At 43.7% G+C, this 21,907-nt stretch overlaps 1 protein-coding gene across 4 annotated transcripts in view; it reads left to right on the top strand.

Annotated features, from left to right (window-relative positions):
- The first annotated feature begins 969 nt into the window (after positions 1 to 969).
- Positions 970 to 21,907, top strand: part of mindy2 (MINDY lysine 48 deubiquitinase 2) — a 64,788-nt gene continuing 43,850 nt past the window's right edge. The window contains exons 1-3 of one of the 4 annotated variants that reach the window (XM_085968711.1): positions 970 to 1,915; positions 2,901 to 2,958; positions 17,272 to 17,336. In XM_085968711.1, coding sequence (XP_085824837.1) covers positions 1,145 to 1,915; positions 2,901 to 2,958; positions 17,272 to 17,336 — 894 coding nt within the window. In that variant the 5' untranslated portion in view covers positions 970 to 1,144. The remainder of the gene's footprint in view (positions 1,916 to 2,900; positions 2,959 to 17,271; positions 17,337 to 21,907) is intronic. The other 3 variants (XM_085968710.1, XM_085968713.1, XM_085968712.1) reach the window with 3 other exon arrangements.

The raw sequence follows: 21,907 nt of genomic DNA, 5'->3' as shown, positions 1-21,907 counted from the left end.
CACTAAAAAAGACTTGCATTTATATAGCGCCTTTCACAACCTCAAGACACCCCAAAGCGCTTTACAACCAATTAAGTACTTTAAAAATGATACACTGTTGTAATGTAGGAAATGCGGCAACCAATTTGCACACAGCAAGCTCTCACAAACAGCAATGAGAATAATGACCAGATAATTTGTTTTGATGCTGGTTGAAGGATAAATATTGGCCAGGAACTCCCCTGCTCTTCTTCAAAACAGTGCTATGGGATCTTTTACGCCCATCCGAGAGGAAAGACAGGCCTCGCTTTAACGTCTCATCTGAAAGATGGTACTGAAATGTCAGCCTGGATTAGGTGTTCAATTCTCTGGAGTGGGACTTCGAACCCACAACCTTCTGACTCAGAGGCAAGAGTGTTACCACTGAGCCATGACTTCAATGAAATTCATGGTTTTTTTTAAAAATTAGATGTTTAGAATAGCTTCAATTAGCGAATATCACCAAAATCAACAAAACTTGGTACCACCACTACTTTTTAGATGTACATGGGTAACTGCAGTTTATTGTTAATGCCTCTTTAAGAAAGTAAGCAGGGTTTCTAGGGCGCATGCTTACAACCACCAATCACAATTTCCTGCCAGATAATGACCCTTTGTTTTCCTTATTGCATGAAGCCGGGACACTGTTATCCTGTGCAACACCAGGAGCAGCAATCTCTGAAGAAGAAAAAAACTTCTTATTTTACACCTGTGCTGAAAAACTGCTTCACTTTTTCTTTGCTGTTTCCTGCAGTTTGCAGCGGGTTACTTTGGAAAGATCCTGAGCCCACTTGAACCAGCATAAACTGGGTTAGACCGTAACCTCTTTGTGCATGCTATTTTCTGCAATTTTATTAAAAAGGGAGATGCCTCTGTTTTTTCGCACAAAAAACACTTGGGTTTCTTTGCAGCGATTTGCGAGTCGTTTCGTGCACCTTGAAGGGGTGGGACTCCCGACGTGCGTGCGGCCGGCGTCTGACGTCACGAGCGGCTGGCGGTGTCATGGCGGCTGCCTGTCAGCGGCTGGAAGCCTCGTCCATGTAAACACCTTTAAATTTTCCTCCTCTCCTTTCCCTCCCTCTTCCCTCCCTCTCCCCCCCAAACCCCCCACCCTCGCCTCAAACACATGGAAAGTAATGACGATGTCGAGCGGGGCGGCGTGGCCGCCGAGTTAGCCGAGGCCGGGCCGAGGATTCCGGGGGACGAGCGGCTGAAAGGCTCGGGCAGTCCGGGCAGAGGGGCAGAGGGCTGCCGGGCCGGCGAGGCGGACGGCGTGGCCCCCGCCGTTGCCCTGGGAGATATTCGATGCCCAAACACCGGAACATGCGTGGACGGAGAAGAGGAGGAGGAGGGCGCGCCTGCCGGGGGAGAGAAAGTGAGGGACGGCGCCCAGCAAAACTTGGTAAACAAGATGGGCGAGCTGTGCAAGGAGGCTGAAAGCGGGCTGGGGAAAGGCGCGCTGCCCGGCCTGGCTCAGCAACAACAACAGCCGCCGCCGACAACGCACACGGACGGGAAGACGCAGGAGGAAGGCAGCCCCAGTCAAACTCCCGAGTGTGACAAGAATCCGAGCGCCAGTGACCAAAGCCTACCTGGCGAATCGCACAGCATCGACTCCCTCGAGTCCTTTTCTAATCTGAACTCCTGCCCTAGCTCGGATTTGAATAGTGAGGGGGCTGAAGACCGGGCTCTGGCTCTTGCTTTACAGAGTGAAGAGTATAACAACAAAGATGGTGTTGCCAAACCATCTGGTTCCAAGGAAAGATTCCCCGGACAGTCAGTCTATCACATCAAGTGGATCAAATGGAAAACCGAAAACACGCCTATTATTACACAGAATGAAAATGGCCCTTGTCCATTGCTCGCAATTATGAACGTTCTTCTTTTAGCATGGAAGGTATATTTAAAAATATTAATAGCTTTTAACAGATGTGCCTATTTTTAATATATGGCGATGCCTATTTAGCTTACATCACCCCTGTGCTCACTGACATACATTGGCTCCGGTCTGCCAATGCTTCGATTTTGAAATTCTCAACCTCATGTTTAAATCCCTGCATGACCTCGCCCTTCACTATCTCTGTAGCCTCTTCCACACTACAGTGCTCTGAGAGGAGGGAATTCCGGAGCTTAGGGCCCAGATTGGCTAAAGGCACGGCCGCCAATGGTGGGCGAAGGAAGTGGGCGGATGCACGAGTGTCAGTCGTGGCTCAGTTGTCAGCACCCTCGCCTCTGAGTCAGAAGGTTATGGGTTCAAGTCCCACTCCAAGGACTTCAGCACAAAAATCTAGGCTGACACTCCAATGCAGTGCTGAGGGAGTGCTGCACTGTCGGAGGTGCCGTCTTTCGGATGAGACGTTAAACCGAGGCCCCATCTGCGTAAAAGATCCCATGACACCATTTTGAAGAAGAGCAGGGGAGTTATCCCCGGTGTCCTGGCCAGTATTTATCCCTCAATCAACATCACTAAAGCAGATTATCTGGTCATTATCACATTGCTGTTTGTGGGAGCTTGCTGTGTGCAAATTGGCTGCCGTGTTTCCCACATTACAACAGTGACTACACTTCAAAAAAAGTACTTCATTGGCTGTAAAGCGCTTTGGGACGTTCGGTGGTTGTGAAAGGCTTTCTTTTTCAAGAGGCCAGATTTGGAGGAACAGAATGCCTAAACACCTCTGCCTCTCCACCTCTCCTCCCTCTGACTACACTTTTGTCAACTGTCCTAATATCGCCTTTGGCTCGGAGTCAATTTATGTCTGATTACGCTCCTGTGAAGCACCTTGAGATGTTTTACTATGTTGACGGGGCTGTATAAATTAAGTTGTTGCATAAAACCTTGCTTCAGAATAATATCTGATTATTAAATACACATTTTCTTATAGATTAAATTACCACCTATGATGGAAATTATAACAGCAGAACAGTTAATGGAGTACTTGGGTAAGATCGCTTTTATTTTGTTGATACCAAGGTGAATTTTGTTCATTTCAAATGGAGCTTCAGTAGATATTTTGTTTAGAAGTACTTAGTGTGAAATTACCTCTGATTATTCATTTATCACCTTTTTTAGTTTTTCCCTCTGCCAATTGAAAGACTGAAAACAAAATCCATGGTACTGGGTATTTTGCAAGTATTTTATTACAAAGTTAGGGTTGCCTTTGTTGAACAGTAGAAGCACTTTCTTCTGTAACTTGTATATCATTCCAGGAGCTCCTCAGGGTAGTGTTCTTGGCCTATCTAACTTCAGCTGCTTCATCAATGAAGACAATCATAACCTGATTAGGCAGAGTCAACATGGTTTTATGAAAGGGAAATCGTGTTTGACAAATTTATTAGTTTTTTGAGGATGTAACTAGTAGGGTAGATAAAGGGGAACCAGTGGATGTAGTATATTTGGATTTACAAAAGACATTCGATAAGATGCCGCATAAAAGGTTATTACACAAGATTAGGGCTCATGGGGTTGGGGGTAATAGTAGCATGGATAGAGGATTGGTTAATGGACAGAAAGTAGGGATAAACTGATCTTTTTCAGGTTGGCAGGCTGTAACTAGTGGGGTGCTGCAAGAATCTGTGTTGGGGCCTCCGCTATTTACAATCTATATTAATGACCTAGATGAAGGGACCGAGTGTAATCTATCCAAGTTTACTGACGATACAAAGCTAGATGGGACAGCAAGCTGTGAGGAGAACACAGTCTGCAAAGGGATATAGAAAAACTAAGTGAGTGGGCAGTAAGGTGGCAGATGGAGCATAATGTAGGGAAATGTGAGGTTATTCACTTTGGTAGGAAGTAGGGTTGCAAAATTCTGGGAATTTTTAAAAGAGGAAACTTTCCATGGGAATTTATGGGAATTTTGAGTTTTTTTGCACACTGATGGTTTTTGTCTCTGGCCCTTATATTATCTTTGTCGTCAAAATAGACATACTGTTCCATACAAATAAAAACAGGCTTTCAAAACTTTATTTAGGTTATCATTTTGAACTTTATTGAACCCCCACAAAAAAGACCCATCTAAAATAAAATAAAAAGAGCGTCAGCTTATTTAGCCTGTAATTTGTCCTTATTTTGTCCCTTTGAGTCTTCTACTCATGAGTCTTCTGAGTCTTCTACTCCTCATTGCTCCTCCTGATTCTCTGACTCTGGTTCTGACGTGTCCATTTCCTCCTCTGTGTCAGTGTCTAGCTGTGTGGTGGACACTTCTGTATCTGGCTCAATAAGTTGTAGGTTCGCCCGGATAGCCACCAGTTTCTCCACTCTCTTGTTAGTCGGCCTGTTGCGCACCTTTGTATGCGTATTCCCAAAAAGTGACCAGTTTCGTTCAGAGGCCGCTGATGAAGGTGGGATTTGGAGTATCACCGATGCAATAGGTGACAGGGCCTCAGATGCACAAAGTCCCTTCCACCAGGTATGTGCACTGATATGCTTGCATGATTCCCATATCCCATCCCCATTCCAAAGACCTTGCTTGGTAGAGAACTTTGCCAGACTTCCCAGAACTTTGCCCACATCCAGATTGAGATGGTGTGGGAGAGGGTAGAAATCACACTGTAAGCGCTGTTGATCTGTTCTCCAGAAAGTATTGGTCTCCCAACATGCTTTGGGTCCAGCATGTATGCTGCAGCATGAATCGGCTTGACACAAAATTCTTGACGCATCTGTATGAATTGAACAATTGCCTTCTCCTCTGCTTTGAGCAGCAGGGATGTGGGTAGGGCAATGCTGATTTGTTCTTTTAAATCAGTAAAAAGCCTGAGAACATCTGACCAGACAGCATCATCTCCTTCAATCTGAGCAATTGCAGATGCTACTGGTGAGAGTAGTTTAAGGCTGCTAACCACTCTCTCCCAAAACACATCATCCAGCAGTATTTTCTTGATGGTGGTTTCCATATCCCCAGACTGGGATATTGCCATTTCTTGCAGCGACTCCTTACCCTCCAGAAGGCTGTTGTACATTATGACAACACCACCCCATCTAGTGTTGCTGGGCAGCTTCAGTGTGGTGTTCTTGTTCTTTGTCATTTGCTTGGAGTTGTAGGTTGCTGCAACTACCTGTTTTCCCCTGACATACTTAACAACTTGCTTGGCTCTCTTGTACAGTGCTTCCATGGTTCTCAAACCCATGATGTCCTTGAGGAGCAGGTTAAGCCCATGAGCTGCACACCCAATAGATGTAATATGAGGGTAGGCCTCCTCCACTTGAGCCCAAGCAGCCTTCATATTTGCAGCATTGTCAGTAACTACTGCAAAGACCTTTTGTGATCCAAGATCGTTGATGACCGCTTTCAGCTCATCAGCAATGTATGTGCCTGTGTGTCTGTTGTCCTTCGTGTCTTTGAGCTTTCCTTGGACTTTGTTATACTCAGCCTCCAGCAAATAAGTAGACAAAGCATGTCTGGTGGGAGGACAGTATGCAGGGCGAATAACATTGAAAAATCTCTTCCAGTACACATTGGCTGTGAGCATGAGGGGTGAGCCTGTTGCATATACAGCTCGAGCAAGGCACTTATCTGCATTCTTCTGGCTATGGTTATCCATTGTATCAAAGAACCTTCCAAGTGGGCCAGGAGTTGCTGATGATAAGGAGCCTGATGCTGATTGAGAACCATCATCTTCTTGAATGGAAGCAGAGGAACTCTGGGCTGACTGCTGTGAGCTTTGAGTGAAGTTGTTGCATTTGGATAAATGCTGCTGCATCTTTGTGGCATTCTTTACATATGGCTTTCTACAGTGTTTGCACATGTACACAGTCTTTCCATCTTTAATGCCTGGGGTAAAATGCTTCCACACATCCGACGGTAAACGTGGCATTGTTCTATGTAGAGAAATAAAGGGCATTCATCTCCTCTGTGTCGAACTGCGGTCGATCAGCACGATTGCAACAGGGTGAGTACATTTTTGCTGATGCTCCATGTGATGGAAGCATGACCTGTACACACACGACACTACATCACCAATAGTGTATTATTTTGTATATTTTAAATTGAAGGACAACAGCGTTCAACAAGTAACTGGTTTATTTGGTATAAAGTCTGATTTACTTACTGCATCATCACAACATCAGCAGAAAACAAAATGACTTCCCTCAGGACCCCTAACCTGAATCTTAAAAAAAAAACTATAGCAGTCTTACAGATGCCTGCAGGCCAATCACAATTCGATATGCAAATATTACAAATAGAGGGAGCTAATCGCTCATCCACTCATCCAACCAATCAGGACACATTTGTTCACAGTCACACACAAAACTTGTAATTATTAAAACAAGCCAAGTAAGAAGATAAACATATATTGATTAAGAAATTCCTTAATAATTAAGATTCTATCTCTGTTAGTAATTTTAAGAGAGGACCTGTGGGGGGGAAAAAAAAGAGCGAAATACAAAAACAACAATATTATGCTAGCATGTGCTTTTTTGGGCAAAATTCCCAAGCTAAACTTCCCGTGGAAAATTTCCGGAAATTTACCGGAAACTTTCCACCCCTTTGCAATCCTAGTAGGAAGAATAGAAAAACAGAATGTTTTTAAATGGTGAGAAACTTTCAAATGTTGGTGTTCAGAGAGATTTGGGTGTCCTTGTGCAAGAAACACAGAAAGCTAGCGTGCAGGTACAGCAAGCAATAAGGAAGGCAAATGGCATGTTGGCCTTTATTGCAAGGGGGTTGGAGTATAAGAGTAAGGAAGTCTTGCTACAATTGTACAGGGCCTTGGTGAGACCACACCTGGAGTACTGTGTACAGTTTTGGTCTCCTTATCTAAGGAAGGATATACTTGCCTTGGAGGCGGTGCAATGCAGGTTCACTAGATTGATTCCTAGGATGAGAGGGCTGTCCTATGATGAGAGATTGTGTAGAATGGGCCTATACTCTTGTGTTTAGAAGAATGAGAGGTGATCTCATTGAAACATACAAGATTCTGAAGGGGACTGACAGGGTAGATGCTGAGAGGTTGTTTCCCCCTGGCTGGAGTGTCTAGAACTAGGGGGCATAGTCTCAGGATAAGGGTAGGCCATTTAAGACCGAGATGAGGAGGAATTTCTTCACTCGGAGGGTTGTGAACCTTTGGAATTCTCTGCCCCAGAGGGCTGTGAATGCGGAGTCTTTGAGTATATTCAAGGCTGAGATAAGATAGATATTTGGGCTCTAGGGGAATCAAGGGATATGGAGATCGGGCGGGAAAGTGGAGTTGAGGTCGATGATCAGCCATGATCTTATTGAATGGCAGAGTAGCCTCGAGGGGCAGTATGGCCTACTCCAGCTCCTATTTCTTATATTCTTATTTCCTCCATCATGGGGTCAGAAGTGGAGCTGGTCAATGATTGCACAGTGTTCAACTCTATTGGCTATTCCTCAAATAATGAAGCAGTCCATGCCCGCATGCAGCAAGACCTGGACAACATCCAGGCTTGAGCACATAAGTGACATGTAGCAATCGTGCCACACAAGGGCTAGGCAATGAGCATCTCCAACAAGAGAGCCTGACCATCTCCCCTTGACATTTGTGTGACATTACCATTGCCAAGGCCTCCACCATCAACATCCTGGGGGTCACCATTGACCAGAAATCCAACTGCAACAATCACAAAAATACCATGGCTACCAGAGCAGGTCAAAGGGTCGGTATTCAGCAGTGAGTGGCTTACCTAACTCCTCAACACCTCTCTACCGCTTACAATGCACAAGTCAGGGGATGTGATGGAATACTCTCCACTTGCCTGGATGGGTACTTCTGTAACAACACTCAAGAAGCCTGACACTATCTAGTACAAAGCAGTCTGCGTGATTGACATCCCATCCACTAGCTTAAACTTACACTCCCTCCACCACTGGTGTACTACAGCTACAGTGTGTATTACCTACAGGATTCACATATACAAATCTTTGATGGTGGTAGGACAAGTTGATAAAGCAGTTTAAAAAAAGCATCCTTTAGCTTTATAAATAGAGGCATAGACTGCGAAAGCAAGAAATTATGCTAAACATTTATAAATCACTGGTTAGGCCTCAGCTAGAGTATTGTGACCAATTCTGGGCTCCATACTTTAGGAAGGATGTCAAGGCCTTGGAGAGGGTGCTACGGTGATTTAGTAGAATGATACGAGGGATAAGGAACTTTAGTTACGTGGAGAGACGAGAGAAGCTGGGATTGTTCTCCTTAGAGCAGAGAAGGTTCATGGGATATTTGACAGAGTAAGTCAGGAGAAGCTGTTCCCACTGGCAGATAACCAAAGGAGACAGATTTAAGATAATTGGCAAAAGAACCAGAGGGCAGATGAGAAATCTTTTAATGCAATGAGTTCTGATGATCTGCAATGCACTGCCTGAAAGGGTGATGGAAGCAGATTACAAAGGGAATTAGATGTATACTTGAAAAGGAAAAATTTGCACAGCTGTGGGAAAAGAGCAGGGGAGTGGGACTAATTTAATAGCTCATTCAAAGAGCCGGCACCGGCACAATGGACCACATGGCTGCCTCCTGTGCTATACAATTCTATGATCTACTGCAGCAACTCTTAAACGTGTGACTTTCACCACCTGGCAGGACAAGGGCAGCAGGTGCATGGCAGCAGCATCACTCCCAGCCTAGAGGAGTCCGTGTTCCATGTATATATAGAATGTGTGTGGTTGCAGCCCCTGTTCCGTTATTTGAAGGGGCTGCTCCTTGATTTTTGGTTGCACTTCAGTCCCACGCTCCTGACCTTCGGTCACCCGGTGTGGAGGGGAGTGGGCAGGTCAGAGGACCTCCTCGTAGGACTGCTCCTGGGCCTGGCCAAAGTGGTCATTAACAGGTCCAGGCAGTGGGCGGTCGAGGGGGTCGTCCGGCCCGATTGCCTGCCTCTCTTCCGCGGCTATGTTGGTGCCCGGGTGGCCCTGGAGATGGAGCACGCGGTGTCCGCTGGCACACTTGAGGCCTTCCGAGACTGGTGGGCGCCACGGGGACTGGAGTGCATCGTCACCCCGGGTAATGTAATTATAATTTAATTTGATCAGTTTTATTTGAAGTTCTGTTAATTTTCAGTTAATTTAGCTCAACAAAAAGAGGCCCATCACTTCCAGGTTTCCCTCCAAGTCACACATCATCCTGACTTGAACCTGTATCACTCACTATTCCTTCATCATCGCTGGGTCAAAGTCCTGGAACTCCCTACCTAAACAGCACTCTGGGAGTACCTTCACCACATAGACTGTAGCGGCCCAAGATGAAGGCCCACCACCACTTTCTCAAGGGCAACTAGGGATGGGTAACAAATACTGGCCTTGACAACAAATGCAACATCCCGAAGAATGATTTAAATAAAACAGTTAATTGATATGAAATTCCCATAGTTATAACAGTGACAAATCTGTGTGGAAAACCTTTTGCCTAAACTCTCCGCAGTAGTGTCAGCTGTGGCTCTGTTGGTAGCACTCTCGCCTCTGAGACAGAAGGTTGTGGTTTCAAGTCCCACTCCAGAGACTTGAGCACAAAGATCTAGCTGACACTTCAGTGCAGTGCTGAGGGAGTGCTGCACTGTCGGAGGTGCCGTCTCTCGGATGAGACGTTAAACCAAGGGCCCCGTCTTCACTCTCGGGTGGACGTAAAAGATCCCATGGCACTAATTTGAAGAAGAGCAGGGGAGTTATCCCCGGTGTCCTGGCCAATATTTATCCCTCAATCAACATAACTAAAAAAGATTATCTGGTCATTATCACATTGCTGTTTGTGGGAACTTGCTGTGCGCAAATTGGCTGCCGCGTTTCCTATATTACAACAGTGACTACACTTCAAAAAGTACTTCATTGGCTGTAAAGCGCTTTGGGATGTGCAGTGGTCGTGAAAGACGCTATATAAATGCAAGTCTTTTTCTCTTTTTCTCTTTTTCTCTTTTTCTTTCTTTCTTTCTTTCTTTCTTTCTTTCTTTCTCTCTTTCTCTCTTTCTCTCTTTCTCTCTCTCTCTCTTTCCCCCCCCCCCCCCCACCAAATTGGCGACACCCCCAGGATGAATTAGTTACCATTGGGAGTTTCTGCTCCTTGCGCTCGTTTGCAGGCCTTTGAGGAGGCTCTGAAAATTAAGCTGGTTCTTTTGGGTGCAAGGACAAATAGGAATGTTTTAAAAGCTTTTGAATGTAATTTTTTTTTAATTACTAAAACTTACTACTGTACTCCAATATAACTAGGAAATTGTTCTGTATTTTTGTCTTTGTCATTTAAAATCTGGTTACTCACAGGTAGTGGATTGACACTGATTTAAAAAATGCTTATTTTTTGTGATAACCCATTTTTAAGCTGTATTAATAAAATAAAAAAAATACATTCAATAGCTTTTAACACATTCCTATTGGTGTCCTTGCGCCCAGTTCCAGCTTTAAGGTCTTGGGAAAAGTGAGTTGGAGTAGAAGACTGCAGTGAGTCTTGATTTTAACACAGTAGGAAGGTGGAAGAGCATGTAGGACAATGTATTTGGAGCTTAAAAAGAACAGAAAAGGAAAGTTGGGAGGGAGATTGACAGCAGTGTCGATAAGTTAGAGAAAGGCAACGGTTGTTTTCTACATTACAACAGTGACTACACTTCCAAAAAGTACTTCATTGTTTGTAAAGCGCTTTGGGAAATCCTGAGGTCGTGAAAGGCGCTATGCAAATGTATTTTTTTTCTTTTTGTCGTTGCATTGTAATGAGTGGAGTTTATGATCATTGGGTATGTGATCTGCAGGAAGCTGAATAATGTAGAGTGGAATCACCAGCAAAACAAAGAGTAGGCTTGGTTGATAAATGCAAACGATCATTGATAAGATGCAAGAGGATGCAACTTCTGAGCTTGGGTTTAATTGTGAGCTATCAACTACAACACAGAATGATTTAACAGGAAATTAGATAGTCAGGAACTTGGTTTTGGTAGAAAGCCATGTGCTCGTAAATTATTTGGAAGTACAAGGTGCCAGATCCTGTCGGTGGCTTTGAAAATATGCAAGGCAGTGAGTGACATGATTAACCAGTGTTGAAGAGCAGAGTTTCAGAAGTGTGTGACACAGGCTGCCAGCTCATCACTGAATTGGACATGCCAAAAGCCATCCTGGTGAGAATGGTTCAGACCAGAACTTTCAATTTGCCACATCACGGACTGAACCCTATTTATTTAGTTACCTGAAATAATTTAATTACGTGTGGTAATTTTCAAGAAGGCAAAGTTTGTACCCCTTAATATAAGCAATTAAGTGATGAACTGCGGATCATTTTAACATTATTGAATCCTCACCAGTGCATATATAAATAAATATTTCCATGGTCCTGAGCACAGGAACCAAAACGTTCCAATATTTCCATGGTTCAAAGCACAGGTTCCGTAGAACCTATCATCTGTGCCGCTTATTGGAATCTTGTTTATTTTATAATACATATCCTTTAGTTCTGCCAAAGATTTTCTAAACATTTGAGAACTGAAATACAACTCGCTTCTCCCTTTTTGAGATACAGCAAACCTGCATTGAAATCTTGAAGACTTTTAACAAGACTACGGCCCGTAATTTCCGATAGGAGGCTTCCTGTGTGCGGATGCCTCATATCTGGAAAAAAATCTACGAACTTACCTGAGGGCTCCCGAGGTCCGAACACTTCCGCTCCTGGGCCCCTCCACTGTTGAAATGTGCAGGGCCCACGTATCCCAGGGGCGCAGGCGGTTCGCAAGCGTCCCTGGGATCACTTGGGCCAGGCCAGCCAATAGGAGAAGGGAATCTCCCGTCATACTTTTGACAGAACTGTCAAATATATGAATGGAGATCACCCCAAAAACACATCAAAATATTACATACATTTTTTTTAATGAGTTAAAATTACATTAAGTTAAATATTTTAAACAAATTTAATTAAAAAAATAGTTTTTACAGGGCTAAAAATAAACTTTTTTACAAGTATTTTTAAATTAAAAATGAGTGAAATTAAAAAAAAAAAAAAAACTTTTTTACACTCTTACGCCTACTTTTACCAGGTGTAAGATTTCTAAGGGTTTTCAGCGGGCGGAGGTTCTGCAGAAAGCGGAACTCTCTCCCTGCAGAGGCCCTTCTCCAGGGCAGGCGTCCGATCTGTCAAGCGGACACTGTGCATGCCTGAAACTGGCATTTCTGATGTCCCTACAGGTGTGTAGATAGCCCGTACACACCTGTCGGCATCGGAAAATACGGGCCATAATGTCATAGGCCTTTTATGTTAACATTTAGTCTTTTCATGTTCTGAGGAATCTAGAAACCTTAAGTGTGGGTTCTTGTAAGATTTCTGCAGTTCCGAACATTAAGGAGCAGTAGTAAGTGAGCTACGATGATGCCCTTTCCCCATTAAACCATGAGTATTTTCTATGGTGACCCTTGGACCAAATCTGGAAGAAAAGGCATTTTTGACTTTTATGGTTGCCTTTGTGAAATATTATAGCCATTGGAAGTGGATTTATTTTTGACTTTCCAAATGTAGCTTTGTGAAAAGACTTGTAACTTAAAATTCTTTATCAGGGCTTCAGTGCCAGTTTTAGCATTATATTTCGTTAACTGAATCACCGCTATAAATGATTACTTCAGCTAAGCCCATATACTTTCTATCAATAGTATAAACTCCAGAGAATTTGGATCAAGAGTTTTATGTTGCCAGAGACTCTGTCGTGTTTGTCCCTGGTGAGCAGGCAGAAAGGCAGAGTAACTTGGGTATATTGGGCTGCAGATTTCTCGGTTGTAACCACCAGTGCCACTTTGTGATTGTTTGACAGGAACTGTAACTTTGATTTTGCTATACCAGTTGTGGTAGCACAGTGCTGTATTGGCCTCATTCCATCGCTCTTCCTCCATTTACTATGCCACTTAATACAATCCTCCCATCTGGCACCATGCAGGGTTTTAACAGGTGAATCTGGCAGTAGTTCCCAAAATCCATGAGAAAGTGTGTCTCTGCTGCTGTAGGATTATGGTGTGCGGGTTATTTTTGCTCGTGCGCGCTGCTGATGGGAGAATGAAGTCTTTGCCGTGAGTTTACGTGAGAACTGAACTGATCTTTTCCTCCCCTTTGTCCTCTCTCCCTTATTGCGATTGAGTGCTGCACTGGCATGAAGCAGCAAGCTAAGAATTTGAATGTCAGTCAAGAGCAAGGGAGCAGTAATTTAGTTGTTAAGTTACTGGATTAGTAATCCATGGGCCTGGATTCGTGGCCTGAGACTATGAAATCAAATCCTACCATGGGAGTTTGAGAATTTGAATTCAGTTTATAAAAAATGATCTGGAAATTTACAAAAACAAAAATCTGGTCTCAGTAAAAGTGACCATTTAAGCTGTTGGATTGTCGTAATAACCCAACTGGTTTTACTCGTGTCTTCGGGATGACAACCTGCCATCCTCACCCGACCTGGCCGATATGTGATTCCAGTCCCACCCTAACATGGTTTACTTTCAACTGCCCCCTGAAGTGGCCTAGCAAGCCATTTTAGTTATTTCAAAACTGCTTTCAAGATGAAGGCACACCATCAGCTTGTCAGGACAATTAAAGGTGGTCAATAAATGCCAGCCTTGCCCACATCCTGAGAATGAATTAAAAAAAAAAATCAAATCTGGCATTTGAGCGCTGGCTGTTTAAATGAGGAGTCCTGTGTCCATTGAATTTTGTTTAGATTGTGTTGATTCACTAAAAGCTAAGTTCTTTTTTATGTAAGCCAACTCCATGGATGCTAAAAGCTTGGCCAGATATTGACTTTAAAACAAATTGCCTTTAGCAATGATTCCCTCTGGGAACCATAAGCAAAAAGCCTGTTTACCAAAGGCTATTTCTATAGGAAACTTGATTAAAACGGGCACAATAGTGCAGGTGGTTTGACACGAGTCATCTTCTCAGATTTAAGCCCATTTAGTTGGGACGTCTGTTGGTTGTAAGAGTCGTACGTGAAATGGGTTTGGGCAGTCTCAACTCGGTGTAATAGCCACAGACTAAACTGCCCCAAATTTTGCACTAATGGACAGTAAATTGACAACTTAACTCATGCCCCAGGATGATTAGTGAGAAATGGAACTACGTTGCTCTAATGTCGTAAGGGCTGAGGCACTTTGTTGAGGTAGTGCAGAAGGAGAAATAACAACAGAAAATGCTGGAAAAACTCGGCAGGCCAGGCAACATCCGTGGAGAGAGAAACAGAATCAACGTTTCAGGTCGAAACCCTTCGTCAGGACCCTTTGCAGGAAATTGATTAAAACCAAGCATGATATCATGTATTTCATATCTAAATGAGCCAATCAGCAATTCATAATTTTGCTGAGGATCTGGAAAATTGCTATACAAAATCTTAGTCTTGTAAAGGAAATAACATCAAATTAAATTGGTATATTTTTATTTTTGTTTGTTATACGATAGAGGCTTTAAGTGTCACACATTCTTAAAAGGTCCCGAGACAAACATGGCAACTTTGATAAATCCACTTAGATTGAGCATGATCTTTGAAGGATAAGTCATTCTTGTGGATTGCTTCCTCAGCGCACCATAACTAGTTGAAAATCTTTCCAGTGGTGGTCTGTTACTTTATCATCAACTATTAATAACTATATGCCATATTTAGTGAATTGAATAAATTCTGCTGAACAGCTTTTACCTCTAAACTCAACAGTCAATATTGGTAAACAGCATATTCGTGTTGCATTGTTAATTGCCTGACTATGTGGTTTAGATGCTTTTTGAAGCTATATAATCCATTATGTTGTATGGCTTGTCATTGTAGGCATTGCAGAGATGGTGCTTTGTCGATGCTAAATTAAAATATTGTATTTGTTCTATTAATTATGGAATAGCAGGAGTGCTTTTTGATGATTTGCAAACAATTCAACAGTGTGTTCAGACTGATCTGCAACTCGAGCTTGCAATTCAAGGTTCAGGATTTTTTTTTACAAGGTAGAACGAGCACAAGGGTTGGTATTGAGTTCATGCATGCACAGAGGTCTGAATCAGCTGAGGGACGAGGGCTGAGAATGGAGCAGAAGGCATGTCTGAGGCCTCTCGGAGAGGTTGGTGGAGGTATTGGAAGATGGGAAGGGTGAGTTTATTACAGTTTGTGCATTCCCCCCGCCCCCCCCCCCCCCCCCCCCCCCCAGTTTTTAAATTTTTAATGTTATTTTTGGAGTGGGTGGGGAACCAATTTTATGCTCAAAGAACTTGGAATAAATGTTCAGGGATTTGATTTCTTTTTTGTGGCGGTTGCTGTTTAGTGAATGGAACAAGATCTTTGGTAAATTGTATATTTACACTTTCTGATTTTTAGTGAATGGATATTTGAGTCCATTTGCATCTAATGGAGTTTTCCAAAACTTAACACTTTCTGCCCTACAGCTGCATGACAAATGGCAACTTGTAATTATAACAAAATATATGTTTGCAGAAGTACAGAGGCAGCATTTAAAAGCTGTTTTATCATCAGCCAAATGCTCTTGCAGTTCATATCTCGCTCAGCTGTAGCTTTGTTCCAGATTCCTCAAAATAGAGGTTTTCATACAGTGGCTTGGTGCTGCTCATCAAGATGATCCCCAATTAATGTTACAGGAAACTTTTTTTTTATCCGGGACCGACGTGGTGCCGGTTCATCAAAAATTCCGGATAACCGAACGCTATAGTAAAAGATACGGAGCTGAGAGCTCCGTATAAAGCAACAAACCCTGTTGCTGCAACAGCTTCAAAACAATGGCCACAAGTTGCCAGCGTCTCTGTAGCTTAGCAACAGCTGCAGCCACACCCTTACACAGCAACACATGAAGGAAGGCAAGTAATAAAAGTTACCTGAACCTACTCCTGAATTTTGCTGGTTAACCGTCATTTCCGGTTATTTAGGTGCCGGTTAATCGAAAGTTTCCTGTACATGCTGGGGTATATCCTAGAAAATCACTGGGTGCCATCTAACAAAAAGCTCAGTAAAAGTATGCATTTTAAAAAGTTTTGAATTTAAACATTTGCTTAAACTGGAAAAAATAGAAAATGACAGTGGAAAATTATTTTCATGTTACTTGTATCCCCAAACAGCTTACTTTGTCACTCACCGGTTCTGCATTTTGGTCATTTGTGCAGTATAAATTTGTTTACCATTATTGTAGATGTTCAGATTCTATTTGTTAGCTACCAGCTTGTTGAGCTGCAGCATAGTAAAGCAACCTTTGCATTTTGTTATTCTATCAAGCTAAAGTATTAAAATGAACTTGCAGAATGATGCAGCCAATTTACATAACGTTTCTTCTTAGACTGTATGATGTTTTTGAGCCTTGACAGTTGATATTTAGGCCTAGAAATTCGGCAGGGCACCAGAAGTACCGCCCCGGAAGGAGTCACGAGCGCCTGCCGGAAATTCAGTTTGAGCGCCCCAAACGGAAGCGCGGCGCTACTCGAGGCGCCCCGCATCCGTCTTGGGGCGCTGCAACTGAAAATCGCAGCGCAACGTGCCGCAGCGCCACACACTGCGGCACGGCGTGCTGCGGTACTGCAGGCCTTCCTCCATTTCTTAAAGGGGAGGGGCCTGCTGCAGCGCGGTCTGAGATCGCGAATGCCGGCAAAAGAGCCCGGCACCGAGGAGAAGTGCCGGGCTCTTGGGAGGCAGCCGGCACAACGCGGGGGTGGGGGGCGGGGCGCTCAGGAGGCCGGGGACGGCTGCGCGAAGAGGTGCTGGCAGGCGGCCAGCAAAAAAAAATGTCCGTGCCTCTACCGCCGCAGGTAGGCCCCCCCAGAACCGGTCGCAAATTGCGACCGGCGTTACAGCGGGGGGGGGGGGGGCGCTACCAAATTTGGCGATCGGGGCGGTAGTGAAGCGCTACGCACACCGATGACGTCATCGGTGGCGGCGCAGCGCCACCTGCTAACGCCGCCATTAGCGCCCCGCTAAATTTCGCGGGAGGCGTGGCCAGTGGCGCTAAACCCACTAAGTGCCCTCTTTGGGCGTTAACTGGTGGTGTAGCCCACTGAATTTCTAGGCCTTAGACTATTAAACTGTTGAGGTGATGTTGGGGGACAACGTGACAATTTCATGTGTGTCTCCTGTCTTTTGTGCTTCATAACACCATTGATTCCACAAAATTAGGGAATCTACAGCTTATTTGTTACTGATGCTGGAGAAAGTTGATGTCAAAGGGACAGAGGTGAAAGTGGTGATTAGTGGAAGTGCTACGGTGGATGGAACCTAATTTACCTAATGTATAAAAGTAGTTTTCAGTGAGCATTGAAGTTAATCTTGAGAGTGTGATATTTTGATGGTATTTGTAATTTTAATTTCTCTCTTCACAGGTGACTATATTCTCGATGCAAAGCCAAAAGAAATCACAGATGCTCAGAGATTAAACTATGAGCAGGTACTAATTTGTTGGTTATATGCCTGTAGTAGCTGGAGTCTTCCCAAAAGGAAAGGGACAGTAAGTAATTCACAGAGCCGATACTGTAAGAATTTCTGATACATGTTGCAAAATGTAACTGGCGGAACATATGGAATCGTAGAGCTTATGCTCACAGAATTTTTCAACCAAGAGAAGCTTGTTAAAATTTTACTATTTTGTAGTGAAGTGTTAGAATAGTTTTGATATGAATGTTTTGGATCTAAAAATATTAAATATCTGCAGGCACATTTGTGGAACTGTCAGACCTGTCAAGGTTATCGGGATGTTTTAATGCACTTTACCGCCAGGCCCCATGCCAAAGAATTAGAAGTTCCTCATTTATTTCTGAAATGTACTTTTTCTATTCTGCACGTACATAGACTAATCGCCCCACAGACATAGCTATCTTGTCGCTTTCCCAGGTTTCTTTCATGCGTGGCTAATCTATTTTCTAGTTCCACATAGTGACGCCAAGGTAAACTGCAATGAAAGTAAAATGGGCCTGGAGCAGTCTGCTGGGATGAATACTCCAGCAGATTGTCATTTTGTCAAATGTTAACTGTCAGAATAGCTTATACAGTGCATTTAGTCCACATAATATATTTATTTAAACTTAACTGTAAATTAGGAACAAAAAGGTTATTAATGTTCCTTTTTTTTTGACATACACTGTTCTTTCTACATCCTAGGGTACTTAAGGAAGTGGCCCTAGAAATAGTAGATGCATTGCTGGTCATCTTCCAAAATTCTATAGACTCTGGAACAGTTCCCATGGATTGGATAGTAGCTAATGTAACCCCACTATACAAAAAAGGTGGTAGAGAGAAAACGGGGAATTATAGACCGGTAAGCCTGACATCGGTAGTGGGGAAAATGCTAGAGTCCATTATAAAAGATGTAATAGCAGAGCGCTTGGAAAACAGTGACCGGATCGGACAAAGTCAACATGGATTTACAAAAGGTAAATCGTGCTTGACTAATCTACTTGAATTTTTTGAGGATGTAACTGGTAGAATAGATAAGGGAGAACCAGTGGATGTGGTGTATTTGGACTTTCAGAAGGCTTTCGATAAGGTCCCGCATAAGAGATTAACGTGTAAAGTTAAAGCATATGGGATTGGGGGTAAGGTACTGACTTGGATAGAGAACTGGTTGGCAGACAGGAAGCAAAGAGTTGGAATAAACGGGTCTTTTTCCGAGTGGCAGGCAGTGACTAGTGGGGTACCGCAGGGATCGATGCTAGGACCCCAGCTGTTCACAATATATATTGATCTAGACGAGGGAATTACATGTAATATCTCCAAGTTTGCAGACGACACAAAGCTGGGTGGACGTGTGTGCTGTGAGGAGCATGTCGAGAAACTCCAGTATGATTTGGACAGGTTGGGTGATTGGGCAGATGCACGGCAGATGCAGTATAATGTGGATAAATGCGAGGTTATCCACTTTGGTGGCAAAAACAGGAAGACAGATTATTAACTGAATGGCAATAGATTGGGAGAAGGGGAAGTGCAATGAGACCTGGGTGTCCTTGTGCACCAGTCGCTGAAGGTAAGCATGCAGGTGCAGCAGGCGGTTAAGAAGGCAAATGGTATGTTGGCCTTCGTTGCGAGAGGATTCGAGTACAGGAGCAAGGATGCCTTGCTGCAGTTGTACAGGGCCTTGGTGAGACCACACCTTGAGTATTGTGTGCAGTTTTGGTCGCCTTATCTAAGGAAGGATGTTCTTGCCATGGAGAGAGTGCAGCGAAGATTCACCAGACTGATCCCTGGGATGGCAGGAATGATGTAGGAGGAGAGATTGGGTCGATTGGGCTTATACTCGCTGGAGTTTAGAAGAATGAGAGGGGATCTCATTGAAACTTATAAAATTCTAACAGGACTAGACAGACTAGATGCAGGAAGGATGTTCCCGATGGCGGTGGAGTCCAGAACCAGGGGTCACAGTCTAAGGATAAGGGGTAAGCCATTTAGGACAGAGATGAGGAGGAATTTCTTCACCCAGAGAGTGGTGAACCTGTGGAATTCTCTACCACAAAAGGCAGTTGAGGCCAATTCATTAAATATATTCAAGAAGGAGTTAGATATATTTCTTAAGGCTAAAGGGATCAAGGGATATGGGGAGAAAGCAGGGACAGGGTACTGAATTTGGATGATCAGCCATGATCTCATTAAATGGCGGAGCAGGCTCGAGGGGCCGAATGGCCTACTCCTGCTCCTACCTTCTATGTTTCTATGTTTGTATGTTTCAATTTGTTTCCAAAGAAATATTTTTAATTAGAACAGTAAGCTCTTGGGGTTTATCTTTCATGTGGGGCTGCTTCAGATCTTTGTTTGGGAACCAGAGCATTGACTAAACTGCTGGAAACTATGCAACATTGTGGCTTTCACTAATTAAACTTTGGAGAGATGTAAGCTTTATCATTTAAGTTGAAAACTTAACTAATCCTGTACATGCAGTGGTGATAGCAATATAAAGTGTTCCTGGGCTACAGAGGACATAAATCTGAGGAGAGAGCTGACTAATGATGATAAATCAAATGGTTTCCTCTGGAAAGTGCACCTGTGTAGATGGGTGAAACTTGGTTTGGCTTTGTCTGTGTTGCTCCCCACAAAGATCAGGAGTCAGAAGCCTTGTTGATTTATACCCTTCCTGGCCCAGGATAACTGGAACCAATTTACACTGAAACTACCGCTGCATGTGCAGGCTTATAAAAATATTATAGCATTAAAGCCAAATAGTCTGCCAGCAATCTCTGTCTAGGCTAAGTTGTGAAGAAAGACTACTCAGACAGCACTGATGGACTGTTATCACAGTTGAAACATTACCTCAATGAGTTGCCTCCTTCGAGAGGAGGAAAGAAAATTTGGTGAAATCTTACGTAGGATTACATAGGATATACGGCACAGAAACAGGCCATTCGGTCCAACCAGTCCATGTTCCACTCGAGCCTCCTCCTGTCTTTCCTCATCTAACTATCAGCATAACCCTCTATTTCCTTCTCCCTCACATGCTTATCTAGCCTCCCCTTAAATGCATCTATACTATTTGCCTCAACTACTGCCTGTGGTAGCGAGTTCCACATTCTCGCCACCCTCTGGGTAAAGAAGTTTCTTCTGTATTCCCTATTTGATTTCTTGATGGCTATCTTGCATTGATGGCTTCTAGTTATGCTCTTCCCCACAAGTGGAAACATTCTCTCTGTATCCACTCTACCAAAACCTTTCATAATTTTAAAGGCCTCTATTAGGTCACCCCTCAGCCTTCTCTTTTCAAGAGAAAAGAGACCCAGCCTGTTCATCCTTTCCTGATGGGTATACCCTTGCATTTCTGATATCATCCTTCTAAATCTTCTCTGCACCCTTTCCAGTGCCTCCAAACCCTTTTTATAATACGGCAACCAGAATTGTACGCAGTACTCCAAGTGTGGTCTAACCAAGGTTCAATACAAGTTTAGCATAACTTCACTACTTTTCAATTCTGTCCCTCTAGAAATAAACCCTAGTGCCTGGGTTGCTTTTTTTATGGCCTTGTTAACCTGTATCGCTACTTTTAGTGATTTGTGTATTTGTACTCCGAGATCCCTTTGTTCCTCTACCCCACCGAGACTCGCACCCTCCAAGTGATAAGTGACCTCCCTATTCTTCCTACCAAAATGTAATACCTCACATTTATCTGTGTTGAAATTCATTTGCCAATTATATGCCCATTCTGAAAGTTTATTAATGTTCTGGTTCTGCTTATATTGAAACACTGATGATTCCAAATGCGCATATTTCTGAAAACTATTAAATCTAACAGAAATCCAATAGTCATGTTTTCCCCCCACCTCAGTTTAGCCCCTTCCCAACCAAGTTCTTCAGCTCATCTTCATAAGGCGCATATCCTGCTCCCTTGATTCCCCCTCCACTCAACTACCCATCCTGGCACCCATGCTCGCTGAACAGCATCACCAGCCCGCTCCTCAAAAAGCCCATTCTTGACTCATTTGTCTTCAACAAGCTCCCTAATCTCTAACCACACTTTCCGAAATGTTAGTGACTTATTCGACCCAGAGCTGAGCTTCACACCTGACATCTGATCCATCACCAAGACTGCTTGCTTCCACCTCTGGAGCATCATCCGCCTGCACCCCTACCTCACCCCCATCACTGTTAAAACCCTCGCCCATGCTATTGTCACCTCTAGACGCGTTGTCAACATCCTCCTTCCTAGCCTCTCGTTTTCCACGCTCCAAAACTCAATCATTCTATATCACATATTATTAAGTTTCACTCCCCCATTACCAACATCCTTGCTGATCTACACTGTCTACTCAACAATTAGCGCATTGAATTTTTAAACCTCATTGTTTGCTTGAAATCTGTACAGGGCTTCGCCCCACCTCTACCTCAGCAACCTTCTCTAGGCAGTGTCCTATTCCATGCCCTTCAGCGGTCTGAATCTGGCCTGTTATGCATCCCTTCTATTCCTCCAATGGTGACAGAGTCTGCTACTTTCTGGAACTCCCTCCCTAAACATTTCTGCCTCTAGTTCTCTCTCCATCTTTT

Source organism: Somniosus microcephalus, chromosome 27, assembly GCF_052327205.1.
Source record: "Somniosus microcephalus isolate GS21.2 chromosome 27, FLI_Smic_1.0, whole genome shotgun sequence".
NCBI classification, from domain to species: Eukaryota; Metazoa; Chordata; class Chondrichthyes; order Squaliformes; family Somniosidae; genus Somniosus; species Somniosus microcephalus.
This window is presented reverse-complemented; position numbering and strand designations above follow the sequence as displayed.